At 49.7% G+C, this 25,351-nt stretch overlaps 2 protein-coding genes and 1 non-coding gene across 4 annotated transcripts; 2 read left to right on the top strand and 1 right to left on the bottom strand.

Moving 5' to 3' along the window:
- The first annotated feature begins 639 nt into the window (after window positions 1-639).
- LOC143831578 (E3 ubiquitin-protein ligase TRIM41-like) lies at window positions 640-11,586 on the top strand. Of its 2 annotated transcripts, XM_077324667.1 has the most exons (7): window positions 640-2,179; window positions 3,552-3,647; window positions 5,234-5,464; window positions 6,536-6,592; window positions 6,893-6,915; window positions 7,634-7,761; window positions 9,771-11,586. In XM_077324667.1, the coding sequence occupies exons 1-7, from the start codon at window positions 1,226-1,228 to the stop codon at window positions 10,289-10,291; spliced, it is 2,010 nt and encodes a 669-aa protein (XP_077180782.1). In that variant the 5' UTR covers window positions 640-1,225; the 3' UTR covers window positions 10,292-11,586. The 2 variants fall into 2 exon arrangements, with proteins under 2 accessions (XP_077180782.1, XP_077180783.1); XM_077324668.1 differs by lacking the exon at window positions 6,536-6,592 and having other exon boundaries at window positions 641-2,179.
- Window positions 11,587-13,214: 1,628 nt separating this feature from the next.
- RACK1 (receptor for activated C kinase 1) lies at window positions 13,215-20,386 on the bottom strand. Its single transcript, XM_077324711.1, has 8 exons — window positions 20,139-20,386; window positions 18,848-19,019; window positions 17,016-17,163; window positions 16,425-16,520; window positions 15,377-15,487; window positions 14,443-14,583; window positions 13,547-13,657; window positions 13,215-13,360 (listed from the first exon to the last, which is right to left on the bottom strand). The coding sequence occupies exons 1-8, from the start codon at window positions 20,245-20,247 to the stop codon at window positions 13,295-13,297; spliced, it is 954 nt and encodes a 317-aa protein (XP_077180826.1). The 5' UTR covers window positions 20,248-20,386; the 3' UTR covers window positions 13,215-13,294.
- A 2,428-nt stretch (window positions 20,387-22,814) lies between these two features.
- On the top strand, window positions 22,815-22,887 carry TRNAV-CAC (transfer RNA valine (anticodon CAC)). Its single transcript has one exon. It is a non-coding gene; the product is annotated as a tRNA-Val (tRNA).
- The last annotated feature ends 2,464 nt before the right edge of the window (window positions 22,888-25,351 follow it).

Raw genomic sequence — 25,351 nt, 5'->3', positions numbered from 1 at the left:
GTAGGGGATAAATTCCTTGTATTGTAGATGTAAAACATGAGCTGACCGAAATCTGACTCCTAGCACGACACAAAATAACCAGTTCTTACATGATGTTCTAGAGTTATAACATACTAAAGGGCATTATACAAAAATGAGCCTTTGATCAGGACAGGAGGGCAAGTTGTCAAGGTAAATCATTTAATGGTCAAAGTTAAAACACAGCACAACCTATGGCATTATGCCCCATATAACTCCCTTCCTTTCTCAACTTCTCTCCTCCAGCCCCATGCCCAAAGTCTCCAAGCCTCTCTCAATCTGGAGATTAATACAATAAGACAGAAAAGCAGGATATAAATTCACTATACCGGCGTACTTAATTTCTATTACCTGCGCATTACTTATTAAAAAGGGAAATGATGAATTTCCCTATGCATTAATATACGTGCAGAACTGAGTTCAGTGTGAGTAAACATGCTGAGACCCTAACTGGGTAAGTGAAGAAGACGACGGCCGAACCACTGGGGGGCTCCAATATCGCCCCCTTTCCCCGCACATAAACCCAGGCGGCTTTGGCGGGGGGGCGTGGCTCTGCCTTCTTCCCCTCCCCTTCGGGTCTCTTGCCCCTCCCTTCTCTCCCGCCCCCTTCCCCGAAAGAGCCTTGCAGAGGCCCCTCGTTTGGAGCGCCCGCGGTAAATCCCTCGTCGCGCGACTCATCCGAGCCCCGTTCCTTCTGGTTGCCTAGCGAGGAATTCACTGGAAGACCGGCGCCCTGGCTGCCATAGAACCCGCCGCGAGTCAGCCGTGACAGGAACTTCCGGCGCGCTTCCGGGCGACGTTCGGCGAGGCTGGCCGGAAGCGTGCGGACGCTCTAGGCGTCCCTTCTGGCGAGGCGTCTCGTCAGGGGTGAGGCCGGGGCCGTTGTGCGGGCGGACGGGGGCCGGGGCTTTTCGCTGGAGGACGGGAGAGCTTTGGGAGGGGAAGAGCGCCGCTCAGCTTCCCCGTCGGCGTCCGGCGCGAGGCGCCCTGCGGATACCATAGAGTGGGCGTTGCCGGGTGTGGCAGAGCGTCGCTCCGCGAGCTCCGTGCGGGAGAAGGGTCGGGGAGGTCAGTCCGGCGGAAGGGAGCTCGAGGGCGAGCAGAGGGGGCGGCGGCGACTGAGGAGGGAGAGAGGCGGCCTGCTAGGCCCAAAGTGACCCGTGCGGGGGGGGGGTCGCCGGCCACCTGCCCTGAGGTGTGGAGGACCATGGCGGCGGCGGCGGTGGTGCCTGCAGGGGGTGGGCTGCTGAACCCTGTGGCCACCCTGCACGAGGAGGCTGTCTGTGCCATCTGCCTGGACTACTTCACCGACCCGGTGTCCATTGGCTGCGGCCACAACTTCTGCCGGGTCTGCATCACGCAGTTGTGGGGTGCCGCGGACGGTCCGGACGAGGAGGAGGAGGAGGAGGAAGAGGAAGGGGACGACGCGGGCGCGTCTGGCTCCGACGGTGACTACAGGCCCGGTTCTGAGGAGGCTGTGGATGATGGTGGTATTGATGACTTGGGGCCCGAGGAAGACGGGGATGACGAGGATGATCTCGAGGAGTTCCTGGAAGGGGGGGACGTGGATGAGGACGAGGACGACAACGCATCGAGGGGTGAGTTCCAGGACGAATTTGAGGACGGGTGGGACGACGAAGACGACCAAGAGTACTGGGACCAGGATCCTGGGTCCGATGAAATGTGGGAGGATGCCATGGGGGGTGACCTGTTCTTTGACAATTACAACGAGGGGGAGGAAGTGATGGAAGAAGACGAGGTGGAGGATGAGGCGGACTCCCCCGTGCCACCGCCGCGCCAGCCTTTCACTTGCCCGCAGTGCCGCAAGACTTTCCCTCACCGCAACTTCCGTCCCAACCTTCAGCTGGCGAACATGGTGCAGATCATCCGCCAGATGCACCCTCAGCCGTTCAAGACCGCAACGCAGGCATCAACTGAGGGGGTGGCGTTGGTGGGAGCAGGGGGTGCCTCAGGAGGGCCGCCTGCCTTGGCAGCAGGCCGAGCTCTGCGAGGCGAGCGCGTGCTTTGTGAGAAACACCAGGAGCCCCTCAAGCTTTTCTGCGAAGCGGACGAGGAGCCGATCTGTGTGGTGTGCAGGGAGTCGCAAAGCCACAAGCACCATAGCGTCATGCCGCTTGAGGAGATTGTACAAGAATACAAGGTGAGCAATCAATGCATTGAAGGTATACATTGAAGGTTTTTTCAAGCATTCGATTGAATGATCAGTATCAATTGCTGTAGGTTGTCTTACATAAATATGTTTGCTTCGTAACTGTCAGTCAGTAACCTTTTATTGGCATAAAATATGTATAAGACATATAAAAATAGGGTTTAGAATTTCAACAAAATGATAAAATAGGCCATGGGGTTACATAACCGAACAGATCTTAAAGTGATTAAATAAACTATAAAAGATAAAATACAAGGCAGGCAGCATATTATAAAAGCATCTTAGTTAAAACTCTGGCAACTAAAATGGTTACCTCTGGGTCTTTGTCAGAGAGCAGAAATTGCAAGGTCATAAATTTACTTGTTCCCCAGCAAAGCAACAAAACTTTCAGTCCCGACACTGCTCATATAAGGGGCAGTCTAACAAAATGTGTGAGACAGAGTCAGGGTAGCCAGAACCACATGGACAGAGTCTCACATGGTATGGGATACGGTGGAATTTTCCCTTTAAGACCTTTGAGGGGAAAACATTCTTTCGTGCCAGGAGAAAAGCTCTTCTCAGGGGTGGGACAGCAAGAAGATGCAAATATGTAGACATATTATTTCTCTGCATAGTGATGCCAAAGAATGCTGGTGAGCAGACTCGAGGCTGGGTAGGCATGAGTTCCTGCTGCACATGGTCTAGTGTTCTCTGTTTAATAATCCAGAAGATACATTTTTCTTCCAGTGGTAGTAGGGAGTTCAGATCAATGCCAATGGAGACTACTTTTTGTTCAATAGCCTGGAACCATCGAAATTTAAGAGGGTCACTTTTTAGACAAGTTAAAAGGCTACCAGTTTCTACTCTAAAATAGAGTCTGACCCAACATTTAAAAGTAGCTATCCAGGCCCTTATCTCTACCCTGTTTGCTTCGTAACTGTATATGCTGCTTCTTCAGAGACTTCCTCTGAGCAGTTCATGTAGCAACAAACAGCAATAAGGATGGCATGATAAGAATAGAGAAGACAATGGGGGGGAGGGGTTGTCTCCTGTGTCGTGAGGGATTGCAGCATGTACTGGCTGTGGAAAAGGAAGCTGAGAGATTCAGGGTTTTGTAAAAAGTGCTGCCTGCTTCTTCGACAGCTATAATCTGTTCGTCCAGAAGCGACAGCTAGGTGGCCAGGAAATAAAAGATGACTGTGTCATTTCCCTCAAACCAAAAGATTCAGATTTCACTCCCACTCGTGAATGTTGTGAGAAATCAGGAAAAAACGTATATAGCATTAACTCGAGATCTTCCTTGCTGTGTCTTCCTAATCTGTACACTAAAGAATTGTGGTTGCCAATATCCAAGAGAAAGTTGTTCTTTTTCTTTTTTTTAAAGGCCAAACTCCAGAGTCACTTGGATCCACTGAAGAAGAAACTGGAGACTGTTTTGAAGCAGAAGTCGAGCGAACAGGAGAAAGTAGCTGAACTCAGAGTAGGAGGCCTCCATTTCTTAATTCTTGTACTGCTATTCTGGCTTTCAGATCTCTTTTCCCTGACTCACTATCTGGCTCCTGTGGTTCTAATATGAGCACATTCAGTGTCTGGAAAACTCTTAGTCTTTATGCCCAGAAACTGATAGAACTGTTTTGGTGTATTGGGCTTTCTCACAGTGCGCTTCCTTGTAAGAGGAAGCAACAGAACTGAGGTTTGATTTGTTGAATAATATTTCCTGAAATACTCATGCATGTGTTCTGATGGGAGGAGCCTGGTATCATACTAGATCTTATCTAGGATCTTAGACTTCTCTGCATCTGTGCATTGAAGTATTTTTCTGCCGTACCAGTCCATCCAGAATATTTTCTCAGCAGTTATCCACATTCCAAGCAGGAAGAGAAGTATACATAAAGTGTGGCATCTCAAGAAAATAGCTTCGCATTTCCTTACTTAGCTATTGTGCAGAATTTAGGTTTTTTATTCTCAGTGCAGATGCATAATGAAACAAATCTTAGTTGACGAATTCTTTGAATTTTAGTTGCTTAAGTTTACACACTTCTGGTTGTAATTAAAACTAAATTTTTGAAGCAATGTCTTTTCATGCATTTAGCTGATTTTATAAGTTACAATACGTAGCATGTTAAAAGAACTATTACTGTTTCTATGATAAGGTCTATATTTTAATCTTTTATTATAAGATTTTATATTATTTTCATTATTTCATCTTTTTCCCAGTTAAGTCAGGGGCATCATCCATCAGTTGAAACGAAGAACTGATTGGATGTACCCGGTGAACCAGACAGTTATTTGTTTTATCTATTGTATTTTAAATATAATAATTTTATTTTATACTAGTTCCTAAGAACGGGCCTTGAAAGGGTCTCCTCCCCTGGCCAGGCAGCTTAAGGCGGCTGTGGGCCGCAGCTCACAGCCGGATCAAGTGGAGTGGGGGCTGGGCAGCTCGTTAGCAGGGCCAGGACAGAGCTCCTTAGCAGTCAGTCAGCAGGATGGGAGGCCCTTGTCAGCAGGCCCTGCTTAGCAGGCCAAGAAGCCCTCGTTAGCAAGCCCTCCTACATGACCCTTCACCCAGAACCCTCTCCTGCTGCTGGCTCCAGGCACTGAGGCATCTGAGAGCATGAGAGCAAAGAGGCTAGAATCCAGGGATGGAGGGCGGTAGCTGCAGGGGCAGGGCCAATCAGGGCAAATTGGCTGCACCCTGATTGGCCCTATTCTAACTTGGACAGCAGACACGTCCCATCCCCTAAGCTGTTTCACAAATATATAGAACAACAATGGATTAAGGATATATATAATATAATAATTGTACACCACCCTGAGCTAGACCACTCAGAGGATGGTGTAAGAATCAACTAACTAACTATTGCTTCCCTGATTATCCAGACTCAAACATTGGTGATTCCTCTGACGTTATATTTCTAGGCACAGGGCTTTTTCTGATTCAGTCCTGTTGATTTGCCAACAGGGGCAAGGAGATGTTTATGCGTTTCCCTTTTCCCGTGTTGAGATGTGCCTTCAGGCTCCTCTCCGTCTGTTTTTGATGTTCTCATCCTTTCTGTCCTGCAGAACAAGATGAAGCTGGACATGAAGGAGTTTGAGTCGGACTTTGAGCGGCTGCACCAGTTCCTTGTGGGGGAGCAGGCAATGCTGCTGCACCAGCTGGAGGATCGCTACGAAATTCTGCTTGCCCTCCAAAATAGTAACATCACTCACCTGGAGGAGCAGAGTGCTGCCCTCAGCCGCCTGATCGCGGAAGCTGAAGACAAGAGCAAACAGGATGGCTTGCAGCTGCTTAAGGTGGATGGTTTCTCTCCCTTTGGCTGTTTCCATGATAGCAGGAATTGGCAGGGTACTGTGCTGTGGCACCTGGGCTTTGGTGGAGTGGAACAGGACATAGGCAGCAGTCCGTAGTCCTTAGCTGCTGAAATGAATTGGTCGGGTCAGGTACCCTGAACACGGGAAGCCGCTTTATACTGAGTCGGACCCTTGGCTTCTCCAGGCCCGTTCTGTCTACTCTGACAGGCAATGACCCTCTAGGATTTGGGATGAAAGCCTTTTGCATCCCCTGTTTCCTGATCCTTTTAAGGCGGGGGTGCCAAGGAATGAGCCTGTGTTTTCCAGCCTCCCAAGCAGATGCTGTGCCACTGACCCATGGTGCATCTCTGGTGGAATGTAGCATGTTCTGTGTATGCCTTGCAAATTCCCATGTGGAATTTGGAGATGCAAGGCTTGGCTACAGGCTGAGAGCTTTTCAGATTTCCTGTGAATGTTGCTCTTCATTTTGACAAACCTGACTAAGCAGTTTATCACAAAGAAGCGTATTGCTTATTGTTCTAGTGCGTTGGAAAATGTTATCTTTCTGCCCAGCGAAGTCCTGACAGGAAGAACAATATCACATGATTGATTTGATGCCCAGAATACATTTCCATGGTGAAAATAGTGTGTATTTAAGCAAGCTTAGAGGATCATCTTTTTTTGTCTTTAGAGGGCCTTTGTGGGAAGGGGGCTTGTGCAGGTTTCCCTCAGGGAGAACTTCCTTTCCAGGAATCCCCTCCCCTTTCCTTTTCACAGGGCTCTGGGTAAGAATCTTAGAATGCTGACCCTTCTATTAGGTAGATCCGGAACAACATGGATTGTATGGATTGATTCCCAAGATGTTCTGTCTGTCTAGTAGTTTATTTCCTCAGCTCTGGAGTAAGCAGTTGGATTTTAGCTAAATTTTAACTAGATGCCTTGTTTTTGGCTGGAACCTTTTTGGAACCCGAAGAGTGAAGGGCCTTGCTTGGCAAAGAAGGGCTGTTATGCACAGAATTCTGTCCCTTGGCATCACTGGGATTGATTGGTTCATGTGTTGCTTTGATTCAGCAGAAGTGGTTTGAATCAGCATGCGATTGGTTAATGGAATCCTCCTCCTCCTCCGGACAGGTGGGTCTGTGTGACTGCTATGCTTACACACAGCAAGCTTGTTTCTTAATAGACCAATACTAAGGCCTCTTTTGTATCCCCATTCCAACCCCCCATTTAACACCATTCTGACGGTGGTTCTTGGAAGCTTGAAGAGAGTAATTTTCCTATCTCTGAAAAAACTGTTCCATTACGTGGCTGCATGGCTTCTTTTAGTAAAACTGGAATGAACATGGTTGATTTTCATCTTAAAAGCTACCTTGTTTTTGAAAGGTATATTTTTATTCCTGCAGTTACTAACCCAATTTTCCTTTCTTCTAGGATTTCAAAGGCACCTTAGTCAGGTTAGTTGATTCCCCCTCCCCTGTGCTCTCCTGCTGTAAATGTCTCATCTTATGCTTCACAGTGGCCTAAGTGCATCTGACATTCCAGTTTTTTGGGGTTCTGTGTTTTCCCCCTGTCTCTTGATTTGTTCAGTATATTCAGCAGGTGACAAGAAATCTGGAACGTTAGAATGTCGGAAAATGTCAGTTGGTCTGAGGTTGAAGATATCCTGGTTTAGAACTGTGTTTTGCAGATGCAGAATTTCTTTATAGATCTGTTTATTCTGTAGATCCAAATTCAGCTAATTGCAGTGTATTAAATGTCTTCAAATCAGGGACCTACAACGTAATTTAAACCTGTGCTATCATTCTGCTTTGTTTCCGCTGTGCCATTTCACATAACTGGGTTGCCACAACCAAATGTAATTTGTTACACACTGGTAAATCTTCATCTGATATACCTCAGAAGATCAGGCCCCTTACAGTGAGGGAAAAATTATAGTTTGAAATGTTACCTGCCAAATATTTTCAAGAATCCTAATTTTTCTTCTTCTCATTTCCCTTTATTTAATCTCATTGTACTTTGTTTGTTCTGGGCTCATTGTTGTTCCCTTGCATTAAAATGAATGGGGGCAGGTCAGGAAGAAGCAGGGTACTGAAGACTGATCTTATATTTTCTGACGCAGTTCTTTGCCTGATAGCTAACATACATGTACATTCCATATGCTCATTCCACCAGGTGTGAGAACATAACATTTCAGGATCCTGAGATGGTTCCAGTGGACCCTGGAAAGAAGTATCATAACTATTTCCTCGTAGATGTCTTGATGAGGAAGATGGAGAAAAGCTTCTGCAAGGTCCCTCAAGGTACAGGGTCAACTAGCTCTTTTCCCCTTGCTATCACACTGCTAGTGGTATAGTAATGGAGAAGGCATGTTTGTTGCACTTCTCCTGGCTGTGTGGTTGTGTGAAATGTCAAGGTTGGTCACTGATACCAACCACAACGCAAAAAATTTAAAATTCGAATACATTTGTAAAGCATCGTAGGGGTAATCAACTTGTGGTCCTCCAGATGTTCATGAACTACAATTCCCAAATGCTGGCAGGGGCTCATGGGAATTGTAGTTCATGAACATCTGGAGGACCACAGGTTGACTACCTTGATTACAGTAACCAAAGAAAATCAGCAAATATAAGTAGCAGGAGACATAACAGAACAATCCCTGCTAGGCATATGCATAGAATGAGAAACTCTTTTTGGAATAAAGTAGCATATGAAGGACGACATAGATGGGGCCCGGCCATTAGATGCCTGGGGAGGGTGTACCTTAGCCTTCCATATTACTGGTTAGTGAGCCATGGCCCATGTAGTGACCCCTTGTCCCTCAGATGGTGACTCAATGTGGAGCAGGTTCTCCAAAGAAGATCTCAAAGATCTGGTTTTCTCCCTGAGGAGAATATAGTCCTTGCTGTTGTCGTGGTCACAGAAAGTTCCTTCAAGGGATGTGCATCTATGCAGCATTGCTGCATCAGAAATCAGTAGGCAGCTGTGTTCCATAAAGGCTCAGCTCCACATCTACAGAGTCCAGGTTATGAAACAGTGACTGCGCAGGGATGTCAGAAAGGATTGTCACTGATTACATAACACACTCCAAGAGCTTTCAAGCACTGTGGAGAGAGTAGCATTAAAAAGAGCCGTATGTACCATCTTCAGAATGTTGGAGCTGAGTTTTTATCCTTTCCACCTCTGAAAAAGATTCTAGACCTCAAAGGTGGGTAGGTAGTGGAGGTGAGAAATCATGTAGGCAACTTTGTGCAATGCTTACAAATAGAAAGGTGGTTTAGGTAAGGGTTTCAAAAGCCACAGGTTAGGACATAATCTCTTGACTATAGATTCCACTCCCGCTTCCTAGATGTTGTTCTCCACCCCCCCCCCAGCAGTTGCAAAAATTAAGGGCAGCAAAGCAACACAGATATTTCTGCAGACTTCTGCATACATTAGAGAGAAATAGACCATACTCTGTCTTAGCTAAGGGCTGTTTATCTTTACTACGGCCCACAGGCCATTCAGAAGCAAAGAAAGAAAAAATCAGGGGGGAAATACTAGCATTTCAACATGTACATTGACTGTAATATATTTAATAGTTTAGCAAGTAGAACATGAGTAAATTACACCAGCTTGGTGTAGTGGTTAGGAGTGTGGACTTCCAATCTGGCGAGAAGGGTTTGATTGTGCACTCCCCCACATGCAGCCGGCTGGGTGACCTTGGGCTCACCCCAGCACTGAAAGCTGCTCTGACCAGGCAGTAATCTCAGGGCTCTCTCAGCCTCACCCCCCTCACGGGGTGTCTGTTTGTGGGGAGAGGAAAGAGAAGGCAAATGTAAGCCGCTTTGAGACTCCTTTGGGTAGAGAAAAGTGGCATATAAGAACCAGCTCTTCTATTTTTTGGATGTAATCCCAGCCCATATTTTTATTTCAGAGAAGAGAAACTTAGCCATAAATAAAGTTATTTTCCAGTCAAAACCTGCCAATAAGACTTTGAGAGTCTTCTACTCGGAGAACAGTTCAGAGCCTTATGCTTAGATATCAGCCAGCTAGGGGTTCCAATACATCTAAGGAAATTTAGAAATTAAAAAAATATGAACTGATGTGGCAAACAGATTAGCAGAGTCAGGACAATATTTACAATTGGAGGGAATGTTTTTGCATCTTACGGTCAGAAGTGCAGGTGGCAGCACGTTAAATCTTGCCAAGGTAGATTTTAAATGTTTGTATCTGAAAGGATCCTAAAGCCACACAGCCCCACCCCCCACCCCACATGCGAAGATTGCACTTCTTGCTCATGTGTCCTTCCCTCTCTGTTCCCTGTGTATAGTTGACCTGACCTTGGACCCAGAGACTGCCCATCCACGCCTCACCATATCCTCAGACTGCTGCAGCGTCCGACTGGGGGAGCGCTGTCGAGATGTGACCGACACCCCCAAACGCTTCAGCTCCGACTACTGCGTCCTGGCAGCGAAGGGCTTCACCTACGGCCGCCACTGCTGGGAAGTGGAGGTGAACGGCCGGTGGGGCTGGGCCGTGGGGGCAGCCCGCGAAACGGCCCGGCGCAAAGAGAAGTCCAGCAGCGGTCCCCACCTGAAGCGGGAGATCTGGTGTGTGGGGACCAACGGGAAGAAATACCAGGCGCTGACGGCCACCGAACAAACGTCCCTCTCCCCCTCCGAGAAGCTCCGGCGCTTCTGTGTCTACCTGGACTACGAGCGGGGCCAGCTGAGCTTCTACAATGCCGAGAGCATGACCCACATCCACACCTTCAACGCCTCTTTCCACGAGCGCATCTTCCCTTTCTTCCGCATCCTCTCCAAGGGCACCCGCATCAAGCTCTGCAATTGATGCTGCTCTGGCTGCGGCTGCTGCATGTAACCAGATGCTGTGCCCACCCTGGCCTCCCGGGGGCCCCAAACTCTCCTGTCCTCTCAGCACAGGATTCATGCTCTTTTTGCCCTTAGAGCCCCGGGGATTCCTATCCCAATGTAAATCCACGCTGGCAAGGGCCTGTTTCCCCTCTTCTAAAAATCCGTTATTTCTCAGCTATATTTATGTGTGGCTCAACCTAGACTGTTTATCTAATTTTCTTTTCCTCCTCTAGAGCTCTGGTTATGGCTCAGATCCATCCTTGCAGCTTTACTGACTGGGGCCTTCACCTTTCCTCCAAGGTCTCTGTACCTTTGATTACCCTTCCCCATTTCCTCCTTTGAACTGAGCCTTACCTCTCAGATAGTCCCTTGATTTTAATTCAGGGCTGGTGGGGGTGGAATCTGCCACAGCAGGAAAAGGCCTTGGGACTGATGTTTCCCAGCCTTTTGAACCTCACAGGTTTCTTGCGATCCTTTGCTTTTGGTGCCTTGGCAATTTGCCTGGTATCAGCCTGTCCTTAGAACTGATTTCCCAGCACGGGGTTGGCCTGGTTCCGTCTGGTCCCAAGATACCAGCAAGCCTCAGGAGACCACTTAAGTATGGCTTTTAGAGAAACGTGCCCAGCTTCTGGATCCAGGGTGATACTTTCCTCCCCAAATGCTCTGGCTTCTGAGCCCTCCCTCTGTCCTAAAACAGGCTAACTTATCCTCTTGTTCTGATTCTTTACTGCCATAGTTTTAAAGGAAGGTGACCATCAGTCCCATCCCAGTTCTCCATGTGTGAGCTGATGCAGTATCCCGGCTGTCTGTTGCCCTTTCCTTCCTGTACTTTCTCTTCTCTCCTGCCTAGTTAGCAGGCATTTACAGCCATTAGCAATGTGGGATGTCCAGGTTTTCTGTGTCAGCCAATGGCAGGTCACTTCTGCTCTTGGATGCAGCTGACAGGAGTTTACCCACATCAGACGCTCACTGTCACACTCCCTCCCTCAGCGCTGCCCTCCCCTGCACCCCGCCCTCCCGAGGCTTCGGTGGCTTATTTTCAATTTATCCCTCTAATTTCACATGCTCACAGCCGAATCCTTCTACTCTCCCACTGATCAGACCACTGGGGGTTTTAGCTGTGCCAGCCACGTGTGTATGTGTGCGCATTTGGGTTCTTTTGGGCATCACAGAGCTCCTTTTGAACTATTTTTGGCTAAAGAGAGACTTAAAATGGAGATTTAGTATTTTTGAGGAAAAATAGATGGGAATAAACTAATGATGTACAGGTTACGTTTCTGTTTCTTTTATCATGTTCAAATGGTGAATGTGGGCGGGTGAAACTGGAGGTGGAGCTCACGGCACTCATCTGACTGATCGTGTGCATGTACAGAGCAGCCCAGCTGTTGGTGCCTAGGCTGATCCCTGGCAGTGGCACCCTGAATCCTGGGGCGGGTATGAGAACAAGCCTCTATTATACCTTCCCCCAGACATGCTCTGATTTTTCTTTGGTTTGCGTTGCACATGTGTGAAGGATGACGGTTTCGTTCAGCTGCATTCTGTACATGGGGAGGGAGTAACTCTCCTGCCCACTGACTTCATGCAGGGCTCCATCTTCTACTGTTACATGATGTATCTTTGCACTTCTACATCAGGCTTTCTCAACCGGGGTCTCAAGAAACCCTGGGGTGGATTGAGGGCCCAGGAAAAGCTTTAAGAATAGGTGGGTGTTAATCATCTATATTTATATCTAATTTTTATGAGCCTCTTGTGGCGCAGAGTGGTAAGGCAAAATGAGTACCCAGCTTGCTGGGGGGTAAACGGTAATGACTGGGGAAGGCACTGGCAAACCACCCCGTATTGAGTCTGCCATGAAAACGCTGGAGGGCGTCACCCCAAGGGTCAGACATGACTCGGTGCTTGCACAGGGGATACCTTTACCTTTATATTTAATTTAGATTCAAGTGAGTAGCTGTGTTGGTCTGAAGCAGCACAACAAAACAAAATCTGTGTCCAGTGGCCCCTTTAAGAGTGCCACTGGACTCTAATTTTGTTTTGTTATATCTAATTTGTTGAACGTTTATTGGGTGATATGACCATATATGGTCATGTTGACCTCTCCCCTCCAAATGGCCAATGAGAAGGGGAGGAGCCCTGGGTGGGTGTGTACGCAGCTGTGCTTCTTCCCAGGTTTATCAGTGCTGTGGCGAGCCCAAAGCCACCCAGCTGGCTGCATGTGGAGCAGAGAATCAAACCTGGCTTAGAAGTCCATGCTCCTAGTCACTACACCAAGCTGGCAGTGCATGGAAGGCGGAGGGAGAGACTGATGCAAGATCATTAACAATTTCATAGAATCACAGAAATGTAATGGACCTCTTGGGTCATCTAGTCCAGCCCCCTGCACTATGAAGGACACTCATAGCCCTATCGCTCATCCACTGTAACCTGCCACCCCCTTGAACTTTCACAGAATCAGCCTCTCTGCCAGATGGCTATCCAGCCTCTGTTTAACAATTTCCAAAGATGGCAAACTCACCACCTCCCAAGGAAGCCTGTTCCACTGAGAACAGGCTGAGTTTGTCACCTTGTGCAGAGTAAACTTAATCTACCATATATTCTTTCACAACAGGCATTTATGTTTTGCTCATATTTGATAAACTAGTTAATGTCAATCAGCTCATTACGTAGGACCTTCATTGGTTTAGACACCCTCTCTGGGAACGGTATTATTTGGATAGAGGAATTTGCACATCATTATTTTCCTCAATGCATAACATGTGTATTAGCCTTACTAATGTACTCAGCTCCTCAGGAAACAGAAATCATTTTCAGGAAGTCCTGGGGGAAAGGGGTGACCCTGCTCTCTGCCCTCCAGAGAGAGAAGACATCTCTGTACTTGGCAAGGAGGACACACACACCACTTTCAGCATCAAAACAAAAACATCTTTTACTGATTTTTTTTACATAATTGCAGCCTGCGCCTTGAGTCTCCCGCACTCTCTCATCTGGTTCCAATGGTGACCTGCCAGACGCGGACCAGGTTATCTGTGTAGCCAGCAAACAGAGTCTGAAGGAAAGAAAAAAAAAGAACCATCATGAGCTGCCCACTTAGGTAAACTGATAGAAGATGTTGCAAGGGGCAAAATCCCAAAAGCAGAAACAGGTGAGCAGAAAAGTGGAAGCAAATGTGGACATCAAGGTTTTTCTAGAGTCTACTCCACCAGCTGTCCTGGACGCCTGCCCGTCCTCTTACCTGTCCATCTGCAGACCAGGCCAGTGAGGTGCACTGAGGCGGCTCAGCCTTGCTGCTGGTGCTGATGACCTCCTGTTTGAGTTCGTCCACGATGATCTTGCCTTCCAGGTCCTGGGAAGAAGGCAAAGCAGGGAGCGATTAAGCAAACGGGGTAGGGGTGGGCCCTTCTGGGCTCAAGGTCTATCTCCTCTTGGGCATCAGGTTCAGAAACAGCCTCTGGTTTTCCACATGGAAAGAGTGTTGTCAGATGGCAATGTGTGTTTCATCACGTCAGAAGTGCCCCTGGACCGCTACAGCACTACTTCCTCCACTATTCAAGGTTCTGCAGCGGCCCTCTCCCCAACTGAAAGGCAGATGCTTTCTCCTCCCCCTCGCCCTGCTGGAATTTAGACTGTAGGTTCCTAGGAGCTGGGACTTCTCTCTTGCTCTTCTTTTTTTACATGGACAACCAACATCACGCATGTAGCAGGTTCTCATGCAACCAACAAATTGCAACCTACTTCCCCCCAAAAACCTTGACAACTGACAATTTCACCAGGCGTTGTCTAAACAAGTAATGGTTTTATGCTGCCTCTTCTCTTACAGAGTTCAGGGCAGCAGGGATGGTTCTGCCACTCATTTTATCCTGACAACCACCCTGTGAGGAAGGTCAGAGTAGCCCAAGGACTCCCTAGTGAGCTTCATGACACAGTGAGGATGCAAACACAGACCTTCCCAGTCCCTACTGCAACACTCTGGGCATGCTGAAGACAAGTTGGTCTGGCGATGAATGAACACTAACAGGCAGGAAGGTGTCAGAGAAGGGCAAAGCCGATCCTGTTCCCTTGGGAAATAGGGAACTGCAGGATCAGCAAGAGTCTTAGTTTTGGGTGACCTCCTGCCAGCTCCCAACCTACCCAGATCTTGATGCTTGGTCCGGTGGCAGCGCACAGCCAGTAGCGGTTGGGGCTGAAGCAGAGGGCATTGATGATGTCCCCACCATCCAGAGTATACAGATGTTTGCCTTCATTCAAGTCCCACAACATGGCTTGGCCATCCTAGAGGGGAAAGGGAAGCAGTAAGGGTGATGGTACAATTCGGTTTTCAAAACAAGCCACGCTTGCTGGTGCCAATCTATCCCCGCCTTCTAAACACAGAACTTTGTATGACCCCCTCAAGTCCTTTTTTGACAGCAAATGCAACACATCTTTTAGAGACAGAGAAATAAGCTCCAAGGCCTGGGGCTAGTTAATGCACTGGGTAGGACACAGGTGGGGGGAGGGGAACAGAAAGCCACGCTCCGTAGACAGAAATCCCTTCCATCCCCAAAAATCCTCCAGGGCACCTAACCCCGAGCTTCCCCTTCTTACCGACACCCAGCTCCTGGAAACAAAATCCCCGCTCTGGGTTTGAGCAGCTCAGAAACAGCCTCTGAGTATCAGCACAGTAACAACATCAGATGGCGCTCGTAAAGTTTCATCACAGCTAAGCCCAGATCCAACAACGCACAGCACATCAAGTCGGCACAGTTGGGGGGCCAAGTGGCGTCTCTCTCTGATTCAGCTCTGGAGCCACTGAAGGCCATCTCTTGCTCTGTAGCACAATTGGGATGCGCACCACCACAAGCCACATGGCCTGGCATCCCCTTTGCTTCTTGCTCCATTCTCCCATCCCTCGCATAAGGATGTTCAGCCAGAATGTAAGAACACCTCTCCTGAACATGAATCAGGGCCCACAGAGGCCAGCATCCCGCTGCAGCCAGCCAGCCAGCCAGCTTTCACCGGCAGCAGGTTTACCAGACAAGCAGGAACAGTAAGGAAGGACTTGGCCCTGGAGCCCCGGCAGACTTGCCTTGCCACCGGAAGCACACAGGGAGCCGTCGGGTGAGACCGTCACCGTGTTCAGGTAGCCGGTGTGCCCAATGTGGTTGGTCTTCAGCTTGCAGTTAGCCAAATTCCACACCTGCAAGGTAAGGAGAATAGGATAAAAGCATCTTCCAGACAGTGCAAAAAATGGAGGTCTACCAAAGCTTACAGGTGAATCTGTTTTAAAATTTTATTTGTAGGGGGTCATTCATTTGCTTGATTGCAATTTTCATGGGGAAGATAGCCACCATTCTCTGACTCAATTCAATGGTCCTGGCCAGAATCAGGAAAGTCAGCCTTTGGCTTCATCCCCTTAAAAAGCAAGAGCGTTTTTCAGTCCCTGCATTAGCACATTTGGGTAACTGCTTCTTTAAGCTCTGAAACCAAAAGGGATCTGGGGGTCAGGCCTATACAGGCTGGTGTGTCCAGAGAACGAACCTAGCACCTGGTCCAAGCCCTGGGCAATCCAGGGTTCCGTGGATTTTACAAAGCCAGAAAACAAACGGGCTAAAATAAACAAGTGCTTTTAAATGACTACCGGCGAAGTCTGGAGATACAGCATGAATTGATAAAAGGTTTCTCTGGAGATGTGCGGTCTCTCTTGACTGACAACCCCCAGGCCCAACCTGCTGCCGTCAAGGACTAAACAAGATCCAGCTGCTCAGATCCCACTCCCTGGCTAACCTGCCCCTCCTCTGCCAGACACCAGGCTGTTTAACATACAAGTTGCTTTATTATCATTTTAAATTATTTTTCATTAAAACATGTCAAAGCTGCTCTGACCACAAGAAGCAGGACCTACATGCTCTAAATAAACACAGAACTGCCAAAGCACTTCTCTGCCGCTACCCTAACTGGCACAAGGCAAGTATGTTTCTTATCTTTCCCAAGTCAGACTTTGGTCTCCTTGGATCACTTGTCTACATGGGTGATGGGCAGGGAAGGGGCACTCCTGTCTTTTCCAATCCTGAGGAGCTGGCCATTGGTCAAATTATGCCCAGTCCCTGAATTAGACCCGGACCCTCCAAACTTACCTTCACCAGCTTGTCCCAGCCACAGGAGACAATGATGGGGTTGCTGCTGTTAGGGGAAAATCGGACACAGGAGACCCACTCAGAGTGGCTTTCGTCCTGGGGAAAGAGGCACGGCAGTCACCATCAAGAAACAGTAGCCCAGTGAGACCTTAGAGTGGAACAATCTGGTACAGAAGCTAAGTAAACTACAGCACAGCCAGTTAAAAGTATCTAGCCGGGGGGAGAAAAAAAGGCTTTAAACCCTTCAATCTTTAGGCCTTGGAAGAAATTAAGCTTGCTACTGACACAGTCTTCCAATCGCCCTTGGTATTCTTCTTTATTCCCTGCCTGATCACCTCCAATTCCAAAAGCAAGAAATGAATGGCGGAGCACTCAGATCCAAGTGGAATCAGATCAAACGGCCTTTTTCCTCAAGAAAAGCGAGCCTGTTTGAGCAGCGTCTGCTCTCTTCCTGAAGGATGCCTGGGGCAACTGTCGGACAGGCACGCCAAGGCTTTGGGCACCTGGTGCTTCCTCTTGCGCTTGAAGGGCAAGCCAGATCTGCAAGGTCATTCGTTTCCAGATTCTGAAAGGAGGCGGCAAGCAATTTACCTGCACGGTGTACTTGCAGACACCCAGTGTGTTCCAGAGCTTGATGGTTTTGTCCCTGGACCCTGAGACGATCTGGCGGTTGTCAGAAGAGAAGGCCACGCTCAACACATCCTTGGTGTGTCCTACAAAGCGCCGGGTGGTGGTTCCCCTGCAAAAGAGGAGAATGCCACGCCTCATTTCCCAGTCAGTATAATGGGGGGAAGAAGAAGGAACCTTCAGGATAATTCCTTTCTTGCCATTGCATGTCTTTTAGAATCTACCCAGACTCCTCCCTAGGGTTCTCAAGGGAAAACCTTAGTAAGAGGCTTCAGCAGGCCCTGTTTCAAGGGGATGTTTCTCAAGGGAGCTGAAAGGTGGGATGGAATCTATGTGGATGGCGTAAAGTCCTTTGCCACAATTTCAGCAGCCAACAAAATGTAGGGAACAGGGCAATCCAGCTTCCTCCTTTGCATCTCATGCTGCTTTTCTAGATAGGGGCAGCAAATAAAAGTTGTTCTCCTGGCTCTGTTCAACACACGATAGAAAGGGAACATGGCTTCTGGATTACAAACATACATATAAAAGGTAGCCCATTCTCCCCAACTAAACACAAAAAGCATAAAGTGTACTGGGACGTTTTCAGTCTCTCAGCATCCTCCACGGGGAGCCACGTATGAAATGGACAGTACAGACAGACTCCAGAACCAGAAATGGCCTCTTCCTCTGTGATTTCCAGCAGTATTGCATTCAAGCACAGCTCCAAACACTCTACAGCTCTTTAGCTTTCTTAAGATTTCTGCCAATTCCCTACTTTCACTGCAGATCCCCCACTTTGCCCTGTATGCTGCCATTACTGAAGGTCCCCAGCGACAAAATCTTGGGGTGCTCAGAAGGCAGCAGCAAGAAAGGAGAAATTAGCAAAAATGACTGTCTTCCTCTTAAGAAAACCGGAGTTTCTTTGGAACTGTGTATTCATCCTCATAAAACAAGGAATCTCCCAGGTTCTGAGTCATATAAGACCTGTTCTACAACAGCTACACTGGCTCCCAGTGGAATTTCGGATCTGGTTCAAGGTTTTGGTACTGACCTTCAAGGCCATTCATGGGCAGGGCTCTGCGTATCTGAGGGACTGCTTACCTGGATACGTCCCCCAGAGGGTATTGATCAGCCAACATCAACCAACTGAAGGTCCCTGGCCCCAAGGAAGTACACCAGGCCTCAGCCAGAGCCTTTTCAGTCCTGGCTCCTACCTGATGGAATAAACTCCCAGAGGAGATCAGGGCCCTGATGGAACTTTCTAAGTTCCACAATGCCTGCAAAACATGACTTTTCTGCCAAGCTTACGGCTGAGTCAGCTGACTGGGTTCCCTGCCCCGTACTGTTCCCATATCTGCGGCAGACCAGATTTGAACATTAGTGCTAATATTCTGCTAAACTGCTTTAAATGTTATTTTAAATTATTATTTATTGTGATGGATTTTCTTGTTTTAACTAATGTCTTCAGACTCTATATTGTACACCACCCTAAGATGGCCAATCAAATAATCAAGAGAGGCTGTTATAAAAGTCGAGTTATACATTTTTTAAAAACCTCTATAATATCCCCTCATCATTGCAGGACATATCGTCAGACCCCAGTGGAGTCAGTAGATAACATGTCATTTATAATCATCGGGGCAAGAGGAAGCAAAGTGAAACCTTGATCCCAAACCAGCAAGGAACAACAAACACCCCCAAATATTAAGCATGAGACCACCAAAGAAGGAGGATTGGGCAGCAAGAGAGGAAAACGGACACCCCACCAAAGGAAGACTGTTGGGACCCCCATTTCCTGTCTCCCAACCTGCACTCACGTGGTCAGGTCCCAAAGGCGCAAGGTGCCGTCCCAAGAGCCAGAGAGGGCAAATTGCCCATCGGAGGAGATGACCACATCACTGACAAAGTGGGAGTGGCCCCTCAGGGCTCGCTGCGGGATCCCGTAGTTGGTTTCGTCCCGGGTCAGCTTCCACATGATGATGGTCTTGTCTGAAAAAAAGAGCCAGATGGCAAAGGGTTCACTCACTGATTTGAACAGGGGTGAGCGAACCAAAGCTGCCCGACACCTAGTCAGAGTATTGCTTCCTCTAGGATAGGGGTAGTCAACCTGTGGTCCTCCAGATGTCCATGGACTACAATTCCCATGAGCCCCTGCCAGCACTTGCTGGCAGGGGCTCATGGGAATTGTAGTCCATAGGCCTCTGGAGGACCACAGGTTGAATACTCCTGCTCTAGGATCTCAGGTACAGAAGGGCTTTTCCCAGAAGTGGTTTCTCCTTTAGCTGGAGAAACCAAAGCTTGAACACACCTTCTGGATGGAGGCTGCATGTTCTACCACAGGCCTCTGACCAGGCAATGCTGTACTGAAGACCCGACCCACCCACCACCATACTACTGTGTTGATCTAGTTCTCCCTGAAGTGGCAAAACCCGGGTCTCAGCTGCACCAATTAAAGATTACAAGCTGAGATTCATAGAGCGAAAGACTGCCCCGTTTTTAAAAATTGCCCGTGCACAGAAATCAAACTGACTCTAGCAAGCAAGGGAGAAAAGCTAAAGCTGCCTTGCCATGCAAGACCAACGCAAGGGGAGTCCCCGTCAGGAGAACCCCCACCACTTTGCCCCTTACCTCGGCCTCTCTGGTCCCATCATAATTGCAGGACATGTCTTCAGATCCCACTACGAGGATCGGCAAGCAATGTCAGATTTAATCATTGGGACCATCGAGGGGAGAGACGGCAGGATCTGGTGCACTTAAAAGCACATGGAACTCTCTCCTGCACCAGCTGCCTCCACCCCTGGCTTTGACCGACTTGCAGAGCTCTCCCAAATCAGCTCCTTTCCCATGAACCCCGGCTGGCCCTGCAGACATATCCAACCACGATGCTGTCTTTTGCGGATCCCAAGCGGACAGGACTTCCCCGCATTCCGGCCCTGCCAAGGCGTTCCCCTTCTCCGAGCCACGTTCCATCCTGGCTAGTTTCTGAGACTCTTCCATTCTGTGCCGCCCCCCCCCCCGCGCTCCCGCTTTGGTTCCTTCCATTTTGTTCGGCCTGCTTGCAATTCCACCCCTTCCCCCCCCCCCCCGGGCCGCCGGTCTCGTCCTTACCGCGCGAGGCGGACAGGATCATGTCCGGGAACTGCGGGGTGGTGGCGATCTGGGTGACCCATCCGTTGTGGCCCTTCAGGGTGCCACGCAGGGTCATCTGCTCCGTCATGGCGGCGGCTGAGAGGGCTCGAGGTCCCGCTGCGGACGGAGGATGGCGGCGGATTCGGCGGCGGCCCTCACTGCGGCCCTGCCAGCTCGCTCCGGCCCAGAGAGAGAAAGGAAGCGGCGGAGGCTCCCGGAAGCGGAAACGGCCTCGCGCTCCCCATCACGCCCCGCGTGCCGTACGACAAGATGGCGGCCTCCTGTGCCGGCTGTACGGATGAGATGTGTCGTCGAACACACTGTTTTTTTTCCGAGATTCAAAGGCAAATTTCTCATGCATTACTTTGGTTGTGCTCCAATGTTAAGTGGAAGCACTGCTATGCTTCTCCGGCAAGCTATGATGGCCGCTATGTGGCCGCTTAGTCGCCTTACACGGTGGCGCCTTGTTGTGCATCACGATGCCCCCTAATGTGACCCCTGTGGCCTGGGGTGCAATACGGCAGCTCTTTACAGGGCTACGGCAAATAATGCAAGGTCTGCCCCCCCAAAGCAGCCATTTCTCCACGTGAACTGCTCTGGGTGATCTGGAGTTTAGCTGGAATGGCAGGAGAGCTCCAGGTAGGACCTGGAGGTTGGCAACGTCGCCGTCTTCTCATTTAACAGGGTTCATGCCTGGAAATCTCGTTGGGCAAGACATTTTCCTCCAGGTTGTTGGCAACTAGGGCTTGTTTGTTATTTTGTCCTCCTCCCCCCCTGCCCTTCAGGCATTCCTAATTTGCAGATTCTGATGCTGCCATGCTGTATCACTGCAAAAATATCAATGCCAGTATGAAAGACTCGGTGTGCACATGTATTCCACTCTGGGCCTCGGCACAAACACAGACTATAAATAAAGAATATAATGTTGATGCTGCAAATCCAAAGACTAGTTATGGGATAGATTCTAATGAGTAGCCATGTTGGTCTGAAGTAGCACAATAAAATCAGTCCAGTAGCACCTTTAAGACCAACAAAGATTTATTCAAGGCATGAGCTTTCGCATGCAAGCACTCTTCCTGAGATTAGCTCACGACTTGAATAAATCTTTGTTAGTCTTAAAGGTGGTGCTGGACTTTGATTTTATTGTGGCTATGGGATGTACATTACCTCTGAGAATAAACCTGGTGAAAGAAAGGATATGCATTTCGACATTCCAGGGTACGTTTTATGAGACTCTTGAATGCTGCTGTAAATATAAGTGCTGACAGTTCACAACACTCTCCAGTATGACTTGAAAGAATTAATCTTGGCAACCTGTTCCTAATCATAGCCCTTTCCCTCACAACTTTATTTGCTCAAAATGCATTCCCATAGCATTGTGCTGTATTCATGCATCTCCTGGGTTTTCCTTGGTTTTGCTGTGATGTTTTGGGAAGGATTGATTGATTGATAAAGTTTATTAACCATGCTTCCCAGGGGCTCAGGGCGCTCTACATCAAGAAAACACATTAAAACATCCCAATCATCATTTTAAATAACACAAATTCATTCAGATTAGATAAATATTAGCTAAAATGATTAAAACCTCATTAAGCAGCATTCTCTGCCATCAGAGGGGGGTGGCGAAAGGATAAAGTGATCAGGCAAGGTGTCTCTAAACTGGATTTGTCTTATTTGCTTGATCTATTTGAACTTTTTCCATGTGCATCTCTGTGCAGGGAAGCCAGTTCTGCTGGTGGCATGTTGGCTGGGCCAGGATGGTGGCTGGGAAAGTTTGGATTTTCTGAGTTCCACTTAACATGGCAGGTGTTTTCTCTATCTCCATGACAATCCGCTTTTCCTCTGCCAGCAAGGACCTTACAAACATCCGCAGTTGAATATAGTTATATGATCTGCGCATCAAATTGTCTGAATTCCCACTTTCCATTTTTGTACAAAAGTGATTCTCCATCTCCTTTCATTGTGGAGATATAAATGGGAAGGTATATATTCTCCAAAATAAAATACAAGAGAAGTCTTTAGAACTGTGTATAATTTCACTGCAAGAAACTAACATGGCTCCCCCCTGGAGTCCTAAAAACATGTTCCTGTGCATCAACCACACTGAATAAAATGAGTTTCACCTCATACCAGACTTGCCTGATTGTTTTCTGCATCTGTTGATCACTGCATGCACACATTCACACACAATGCAAAGGTGCCAGGGGAAGACAGGATCCTGTTAATTCAAAGCACCCCTTCACAGAACCCTTGCCTGATTTCCATGAACCAGTGCAAAGATAGTTCACTAGCAGTCCTATTGAGGCTTGGGATAAATATGTTAGGAAAGATCTGTCCCTTTCCTAATGTTCTTCTGTATACAAAAGGGCCTTGTCATTTGACACTGACACAACTCCCAGCTGTCACGGCAAAGCAATCGTAATGGATTGATAGACCCTTGCCAAGACTCAGTTTACAGTGTTCCCCATTGACGATCCCGGTGGTAACAGTGATCAGTGACACTTCCAGCGTTCATAGAAATGAAGCAGCGAACCAGAGCGATGGAGACACGAGGACGATGTGTCAGCCGAGGGGCTCCCTGGTTAAGCAACTCAGGTTTCAGTCTCGTGGTACTTCCCTGTCAGCTACAGTTGCCCTGGAAGATCACTCAGCTGAGTTTCTGTAGTGTAGTGGTTATCACGTTCGCCTCACACGCGAAAGGTCCCCGGTTCGAAACCGGGCAGAAACAAAGCGCAAGTGGCATTTTTCTTCTTTCCACGTTAAAGGCTACAGAGTGTACACAAACATTGCACTTGCCTGCTGCTCCATGACGACGCGCTCTATAGAAAAATAGGTTTGCATCCCGTCACAAAATCCAGTTTTGCCTCGCTACCCCTTCCATCGCACAGGGACTCAAAGCAACAGACCTCGTGCAAGGGCTGTGTTGGGATCACGGAGACATGGGATTCAGCTGTCTAGCCAAGGCAAGAAATGGGCATGAAGTTGGGGGGGGGGGGGGAGAGGAGGAAATACAGGCGCGTTTTTTAAAAAGAGGCGAGAGAAGCTGTGCGCGCATTCCTTCGGAGTTTTAGGAGAGTGTTCGGAGGTAGCGAATAGAGGGAAAACTCGGATCCGCCCGGCGTCCTTCCAGCAACCGACCTCTCCAGGAGCAGCCCAGGCAGAGGTGCCAGTCTGGGCCCGGTCGAGGGGGACCAGGGACCGACGGGGCATTTCGACCGCCGGGGTTTTGTCCTGCCAAGCTCCGCCGCCGTGGCTCTTGACGCTTTGCAAAATCCTTCTCCTTTAGAGCCACGCCAAGGCCGCCCCGCTCTGAAACTGCCCCGCTCGACGGTGGACTTGGGGGGGGGGGGGGATGCTATAAAGCGTCCAGCAGCACCCTAGGGACGGACACGGTTGGCGGCCGGGGAGGAGCTGGCTTCTTCACTACCCTGCGGTCTGGGGCTGGTTTCCTTTCCCCGCTCGCTCTCGAAGCTGAAGGAAACTTGAGGTCTCTCCCCCCCCCCCCCCCGGACGACAGCTCCGCTCCCAGGCCCTGCTCCTGAGCACTCGCGGGAAGCCCTCTCAGAGCTGCTCGGTCCTCTTAGCGGCGTCGACAGTTCTCTCCGAGCTGTTCTCCCAGAGCAGCGCGCTCAGCCCCCCCCCCCCTCGCGGTGAGGAGCGGAAGGAAAGGGTGTTTGTAAGCCGCTTTGGGACTCCTTCGGGTAGTGAAAAGCGGGGCATAAAAAAAGAGCTCTTCTCCTCCTTGTAGTCCGCCTTTCCCGGCGAGGTTACAGAAGAGGAGCCATAAAACGGCGTAAAACCAGCAGGAACCGGGAAGCTGGACGAGGACGACAGAAGAGACGAGCGGCGCGAGAATCCTCCCGGGTGTGCAGAAGGACGAGAAGCCCCGAGTCCTCGATTCCGCAGCGGGGAGGCCAGAGGCTCACGCCCGGTGACCAGGCGCCGGTGTCCGCGGGGAAAAGGGCTTCCAGCCGGCTGCCCCCACCCGCCCTCCCTCCCTCCCTCCCTCCCCCCCCGAGCTCGCTCTCCCTGCTGGCCGCCGCAGCCGGCCGCTGGGGGGACTCCGAAGACTGAAGGCGCCCCGGAATTCGATTCGGTTTCTCCCGACGGGTGGCGTTAACGGACGGAGAGGCCCCCGCTGATCCCGGAGATCGCCCCAATTCGGCCTCTGCCGCGGGCTGCTATTCCCGTGCGCTGCCCCCCGCAGGCCCTCCTCCCCGCAGGCCTCCTGGCAGCCGTGGGGCACTTTGGCATTTGGATTCTTGTATTCTAAAAAGTGGTACTTGGGAGAAATGTTAAAATGTAAGATTCTAAAATCCTAAATTCATAACATTTTATGCTGGATGCTTCGGGAAGGGCGGACTAGAAACCCGGATCATAAATGAAGTTAAACCTCAGCGCGGAGGCGAGGGCGAGAGGGCGGCGGAGGGAGCCCGGCAGCGTCTGCCCACTGGTCGAGAGCCCCGGCTGGCCGCCCGGAGGGTCCCGATCCGAGCACAACGCGCGCCGCTTGGCCGGCCGGCCCTGAGGAAGGTCCTTCGACCAGGGGGCAGAGCTGCGGCGCCTTTCGGTCGTCCTCGGGCTCCGGTTTAAAACGGGGTAACCGTCGAAGTGGACCGCTGCGGATCTAGACCCCGGGCGGCCTTCTTCCAAAATAAATGGGGTCCATTTCCTCCGTCCCAATTTCAGCCTCGTGAGCCCGTCAAGACTGGCGTCCGTTTCCGCAGGAGCTTTCTCCGGCCACGGCCCGCTTCGCCAGGCGGAGGACGCGCTGAAGGCCGCCTTAGGCGATTTGAAAATGGCGCGCGGCCTCTGCTAACGCCACTCCCTCTTTTCCCGCCCAAATCCTTCAAGCCGCCTCAGTTGTCACGCGGAATACTAAGGGGAGGCCTTCGTGATAGAAAGGATGTCCCGCCGTAAGGTCGGACCAGATTGAAATCCCCAGAGCTAAGGTCCGCTTCTCTTGCTATAAAAGGGGACTAAAAGTATAGAGTGGTTCCTTTGCACCGGCCTTGGTGGTCCACCTAGGTCTGTGTGGCGCATTCCCGAAAGGGCGCTAATGGACGGTGCGGGAGATGCGTGGCCCGAGAGGGTGGCCAACGGGGAGTGCCCAGGCGGCGTCCCTCTTTCCGAAGCGGGAGCTTCTGGCGCCAGTCCTGCTTCCCCGGAGCCCCAGGCGCGAGGGCCGCGGC

The sequence above is a fragment of the Paroedura picta genome, chromosome 3 (assembly GCF_049243985.1).
Source record: "Paroedura picta isolate Pp20150507F chromosome 3, Ppicta_v3.0, whole genome shotgun sequence".
In the NCBI taxonomy this organism is placed as follows: Eukaryota; Metazoa; Chordata; class Lepidosauria; order Squamata; family Gekkonidae; genus Paroedura; species Paroedura picta.
Note: the sequence above shows the minus strand (reverse complement) of the source record. Positions and strands in the feature narration are given on the sequence as shown.